Here is a 6,906-nt window from a genome sequence, read left to right on the forward strand (position 1 = left end):
CTTTTTAGCAGCATCATATGACCCCTTTAACGCTACGTTGTCACCTAGTTGGAGAGACTTAATGCTAAGTAAATAAACAACAATGTCCCCGTCTTTTATTTTCGCAATGAGCTTATCATATTCGTTTGCTACTTTAGTAGGGCCCTATGATTTAAATCCAGTCATAAAAACGGAATTTACTGTATAACGCGGAATTTCATGTAATTTGTCTTATTTTTGATGAATAAATAAAAAAGAGGTCAGTACATACAGTCATGGGCAAAAATATCGGCACCCTTGGTAAATATGACCAAAGAAGGCTGTGAAAATTAATCTGCATTGTTAATCCATTTGATCTTATATTTAAAAAAATCACAAAAATCTAAACTTTCATTGGCTAATATGAAATGTAACGCCCCTTACCATAATCGCGAGCTTCATCTTTCAAAATAAATGTAAAGACAGAGCCCGAAAGGGGAACAGAGTCGCGTGACAGACACAGTGATGAAGCTGGTATGTGTTTGTGATGTGACGCCCTTGCTCTCTCTCTCTCTCTCTCTAATCATCCATCACAATGAGAAAAACCAAAGAATATATTTCTGATGTGCAGCAAACGATAATTGAGCTTCACAAATTCCCATTTCCACCATCAGGGCAATAATTAAGAATTTCCAATCAACAGAAAATGTTACAAAACTGCCTGGAAGAGGCCGTGTGTCTATATCGTCCTAATGCACGGTGAGGAGGAGAGTTTGAGTGGCTAAAGGCTCTAAGGACCACAGCTGGAGAATTGCAGAAAATAGTTGAGTCTCGGGGTCAGAAAACCTTTAAAAAAAATTGTCAAACAGCACCTACATCACCACGTGTTGTTTGGGAGGGTTTCAAGAAAAAAAATCAAGAAAAGAAAATCCATCCAAAAATCCCTAGCATATTCTGTTATCAGACATGACTGGAACTTCAAATGGGACTGGCTTCTATGGTCAGATGTAACTAAAAAAGAGCTTTTTAGCAACAAACACTCAAGATGGGTTTGGTGCACACAGGGATAAAAAGTACCCCATGTGTACAATGAAATATACTGCTGTATTTTTGATGTTGTGGGCCTATATTTCTGCTGGAGGTCCTGGACATCTTGTTTAGATACATGGCGTCTTTGATTCTATCAAATACCAACAGATAAAAATCTAAACCTGACAGCCTCTGTTAGAAATCTTATAATGGGCCATGTTTGGATCTTCCAACCGTACAATAATCCAAACACAAACCTCAAAAACAACACAAAAATGGGTCACTGAGCACAAAACCAAGCTTCTGCTATGGCCATTCCAGTCCTCTGACCTGAACCCTATAGAAAATGAGTGGGGTGAATTGAAGAGAAGAAGCACCAACATGGAGCTGGAAATCTAAAGGGTCTGGAGTGATTCTGGATGAAGGAATGGTCTCTGAGACTGTGTCTGTGAATATTAAACTGCAAAAGACTTATTTAAATACATATCCTCATGTTCTGCATGTTCATTTGATTACCAGAAAATACACAACACAGAATTTGTGAAAAAATATTATTCATTATTATTATTTATTCATTTTAGATGTTTACATTTGGAAAAGCTGTGCTTCCTGCATAAACCTGCCCCTGTTGATTTGGCAGTAACTTGCTTGCCCTACACAGTTACCTTGTTTAATTTCTTAATTCAAGTTATAAATATTTTTTGTAGCCTAATTATTTTTGTAATAATTTTTTATTGTTTTTTTAAGTTATTTATAAGTGAAGTGAAGTTTACTGTTAAGTGCACGGACTCATTTTGAATAATAAAGTTTATTGTTAAATTGTTAATACCCTGCCTCAACTACATAGGCCTATGTTTGTCACATCATTATAAGTGTTTGATCACCACATCTGAGTTATCATTGCAAAAAAAATGTGTTTATGTACATATATATATATTCTGTTTATGTAGGCTATATACTGTATTCTATATACAGTACCATTCAAAAGTTTGGACACACGAATGGGAAGTGTGTCCAAACTTTTGACTATACTGTACTATAATATAGCCTACACATAAAGAATATCGGCCGATATATCGATATCAGTCTTTTTTTACACCCTAATATCGGTATCGGCATCAGCCCCCAAAAAACCCTTATCGGTCGGGCTCTAGTAGTTATAGCATAATATAGTTGTATTTTATTTGTTTGTTTGTTGATTCAGTTTATTTTAGCTGTTCTTGGGTCCTGTGGCAGATCTTTTGTCATTCATGTGTTTTTCAGATCGTTTGGAAACAGCCAATCAACAGCTAGCCAGTCAGTGAGATTTTACTTCTTATTGCGCATCATCACAAAAATATGCTTGCATCATCACACAAATATGCTTGATACACATTTTGCTGAATCTGTTCCCTGTTAAAAATATATGTCTAGCGGCTCAACTCAAACCATTTCCTGCTTCCCTTCCTTAATGTCCTGTACCTCTTCCTCTCTTGCACTCAAATCTCTCTCTCTGTCTCTCTGGGTATAATTAAAATTCCATTATTGCTTGTACATAAAAAAAAAAAAAACAGTTTTCAAAACTGTGTTCTTGCCTTACTCCAATTCACTAGTGTAAGCCTACAGTAATGATTTATATTTTACAAATTTCAAGTTAACATTATTTGTCTTTCTTGTTATATCTATATCATGTCAGATATATGCCTTGTAGGACTTGCTTTTTTCTGCCAGTATTGATGTAGAATGACATATGTGCTCACAGGCAAGCCGTGGTGTACCATATGTAGCAAATTAGCTCAAAAGGGAAATGTATATAAATAACTACAATTAATTAAAATTAATTGCAATTGTTTATATCAGCTGCCAGTAGTACTGTACCAGAATTAATATTACAATCAACCAATCTGTTCATCCAGCGAACATTCAGTGTAGTTGCGTATCAACTCTAAGAAATGTTATTTTCATGGCCACAGAAAATAATTTCTTACAGTATTAATGCATAAGAGCATGTAATAAGATAGGATCGTAAAAGGGACATTGATTTACAAGCAGTGACAGAATCAGAAACTCAAACTGGAAAGTGAAGACATGGTTGTAGTCGAGGCCTTCCAGGCTTGGCTGGCCAGCCCCGGGACCAGAAGCGGAAGACGGGAAGGTGAAGAGAGAAAAGATGAGAGTCAAAAAGCGACTGAGAGGCGGGTCACTGATGTGAGGCCTTTTAACTTCTGTGGAGGTCACACCTCTGGGCAGTCAAAGAGCCAGTGGTGACTTACACTTTTGGAGGGAAAGTTTACGACTCTTTGTCTTCAAGCATGGTATTTTGCATATGTAACTGGATTGGGTGCTAATGCAAAAACTATTAAAGATTCTTAGAACACTAACATGTTGCATGGGTATCAACATATAATATATACTCTCATTTAGATCATCAAAATACGAACTTATAGATACCAAACATGGAATAGGTGAGGTTATATTAACTAGTGATCTATCATAACACATGCATAAAACAATATACAAAACAAAATACAATATACAAGAACAGTAATAATACACACAATGACCTAAGGATGTGTGTTCATTCACAGAATGTGAAATGGAGTGAGAGTTGCTCTGCCTGCATTCCTTTGAGTAATAAACCCAGTGATATCAGAAGATTTGTCTTTGGGTGCCATGGAACCCAAATGGAAGGCCTGTTCCCCTTTTTGAGGTGTTAGTTGCATTTCGGGGAAGGGTCCATAGACCCTCATAGTTGGCTTGTTAGTTGGGTGAGGGGTGTTAGGGATTATTTTTTGAATGTAACAAATAATTGTGTCTGATTGGTCCAAACGCTACATACCCATTTCGAACGTTGTTGTCCGTCCAATAGACAACAGTGAGCGATGTCAAAGGTACAGAACAATCAGACACGCACCTGCCAGTCAAGGCTGGGGGACAGTGGTGGCTGTTGGTGCCTCCAGGAGTGGTTGTGGTGCCATAGAGGATGCTGTCAGGCAGTGTGTTGTGGTGATGTAGACTGTAGCAAGGTGTGGATCCTCGAGCTTGTGCAGCAGGTGTCGAGATGGTGTCACCTGTCATCCTGAAGTGAGTTGGTCTGGGGCAGATGGTTGTTTGTAGGTGTTGTTAGCAGGGCCGGATTTACCTCTTATTGTGACATAGGCAAAACAAATTTTTGGTCCCCCCCTTACCTATGTAGGATCTCTGTCTTACAACGGACCCACTCACACTATGGAGCCACACACGAAACAGTTACATTCCATTGAGACAAACTGAAGTACTCCTATCCTACCAGCTGCGGTCATAAAACTCATGCAGGCCCGGAACCGGTGCTTTCGGAGGATAAGATCAATTGTGGAGAGGCTGATGGCATTTATCCCTCGAAAATTATGATTATCCTCAATCACTCTCCTTTGAATCTCTCGCAGGCGGATTACATTATTGGCAATGACCATGTTTACTCCTCTCCTCGTCTTCCTCTTCCTCCTCCTCCTCCTCCTCCAAATTGCATCATTGTAACACCACTGAACCGAAAAGAAAATCAAGTCTTTCATCATCTTATAAAATTAAAAATCAACCCACACTCTTGCTTTTATATGATTTTTAAAAATAGATACAATTTCACATCCTTCTGACCCTTCAATTTTATTCCTCCTGCTTATATATACTGCCATTTTTGCTTCTCCCACAATGAAATTTAAAAGTTGACATTTTATCTTGTTTTTTGCTGCATATCGATATCCAAGAATAAAACTCTGAACAGTAAAAATTTCATCTAACTTACCAAACAACAATGTAAGAAAATCAAATAAAGAGCACAATCTTGTACACTCCATAAAACAATGAAAAATTGTCTCCTTTTTTTCCACAAAAAGGACATAGATTACAAACATTGGGGTTAATAACATGCACAAAAGAATTAACAGCAACTGCGCCATGTAAAATTCTCCATTGGAGATCCCCCACCTTTTTTTCCAAAGGAGGTTTATAAAAAACTCCACACACAGGTTTTATACTCTGATCCAAACCTAATTTGTCTCTCCAGACAGTATCAACTCTTCCGTTTAAAACTTTCAAGTTTAAAATTTTAACACCGCTTCAGTACAATTTTTTGCTGTTAGCCTCATTAATAGTTAGATCCTCTAAATTCTTCAACAATTCCCCATCTGCACCTTTAAAATCAGGAATAATATAAACTTCTGGAAATGGATCCTTGTTATTTGGAACCACCTTTCATTAACCATAGCTTATAAGGAGAGACGTTTCTTCTACCGTAACCTTCTGTTTTAAAAGATCCAGTAATTTCCCTGCTAATCTTGTTGATCTAACTCCAATGCAAGAAGCAACCTTTTGTGAGTTATTTAACTCAGGACCCCCAGCAACTATTATCTGACACAATTTAACTTTGTATGTGCTCTGCACATTGCATTTTCAAAACCCCATGCAGCTTCACTTGAAACATCAAATCTAGCTCCAAACACAGTCAGTTCTTCTAATAACCAATATAAAGACAAACCAAAAGCCCCTCTTCTTTTCTTGAATAAGCTCCATATTCTAAAGACCCCTTTATAGAATGGAGTCAGTCCATTCAGCTGAATTTTGCTAGAGTCCATTAAAAACAAAGCAGAGTCCAGTCCCAGGCCTCCAGCTTGACTCAAAATAAAGTTAGCAACATTCCTCCAAACAAGATCTTCAGGTCCAGTTAAAAATCTTTGAATAAATTGTAAACGAAAAGTTGCTCCTCTGCTGGCCAGATGTACTAGTCCTTGTCCCCCTTCCTCCTTAGGGAGATATAGTACACTCTGCGGCACCCAGTGAAACTTAGTCCTAAAAAAAGTCCACAATGAGAGCTTGTAGTTTTGCAAGAAGTCCACTTGGTGGCTCAGTACATGCCAAGCGATGCCAAAATGTTGAAGCCACCAAATTATTGATGACTATAACACGTCCTCTAAATGACATTTTGGGCCACAGCCATTTCCATTTTTCCAGTTGTCCTTTTGTTTTTTCTAAAATACCCTCCCAGTTTTTTTGTAATATTGAATCATCTCCAAGGTATACACCTAAATATTTAAAGCCATTTTTCTTCCATTCAAGTCCAGCAGGTAAATTAGGAAGGCATTTACCTTCCCACTTTCCACATACAATAGCTTCACTCTTAGTCCAGTTTACCTTAGCTGAAGACAGTTTTCCAAAGTCATCAATTATTATTCTTAGATTATCTACCTCTTCTTGATTATTCACAATAACAATAACATCATCAGCATAAGCCGACAACTTAATTTTAAAATCACATTGTGGTATACTCCAGCCATCAATCTTTTCTCTTATTCTTACTAACTATGGTTCAATTGCTAAAGCATACAACATGCCTGTTCTGCGTTCAAATGCAAGCAATAGGCTTAAGCTTGCCACAAAGCACCGGCAAAAGTAATTACCATAAATGTGACAGGGGGAAATAGTAAGGAGATATTTGAGTTATTTACTAATAAACTAGTGTTTTCTGAGTCGATGTCGCAAGGATGAAGTTGCCGATCCTGACTCGCCATCTCCTCATTAGACGCGCCTTTAGAGAGAAGTGCATCTTTACAGATTATGATTATAATGAAGAGTTTTTGTTTTTGATTTGTTTTATTTCATTAAGTAGTAATTTAAAGCTTTCTATAGATATATTTATCATGTCTGTGAGACATGTATTCGCTGAGTTTTGGTTCATTTTTTTGAAGCGCTCCTGTTCAAGACGAGACGGCAGAAAGCACATCCTGTTTGTTTTCTTTATTTTATAAAAGCACAACGTTTTGTTGATGTTGTGAGTGCATACAAATAAAAGTAGACCCTTTACAGCTACGAATGATGTATTACTCTTACCTTTATGAGCAAAAATGACGGAGGATCCACTGAAAAAAATGCAAGTGATCGCGCTGGCGCCTCCATGTGCTGCAGAGC

At 37.5% G+C, this 6,906-nt stretch overlaps 1 protein-coding gene across 1 annotated transcript in view; it reads left to right on the top strand.

The window, feature by feature from the left end:
* Positions 1-2,291, top strand: part of LOC107728765 (angiomotin-like protein 1) — a 10,567-nt gene extending 8,276 nt beyond the window's left edge. The window contains exon 5 of the mRNA XM_016539045.1: positions 2,251-2,291. Within this exon, the coding sequence (XP_016394531.1) occupies positions 2,251-2,291 (41 nt within the window). The remainder of the gene's footprint in view (positions 1-2,250) is intronic.
* The last annotated feature ends 4,615 nt before the right edge of the window (positions 2,292-6,906 follow it).

Source organism: Sinocyclocheilus rhinocerous, unplaced genomic scaffold (assembly GCF_001515625.1).
Source record: "Sinocyclocheilus rhinocerous isolate Xijiao unplaced genomic scaffold, SAMN03320098_v1.1 scaffold2322, whole genome shotgun sequence".
NCBI lineage: Eukaryota > Metazoa > Chordata > Actinopteri > Cypriniformes > Cyprinidae > Sinocyclocheilus > Sinocyclocheilus rhinocerous.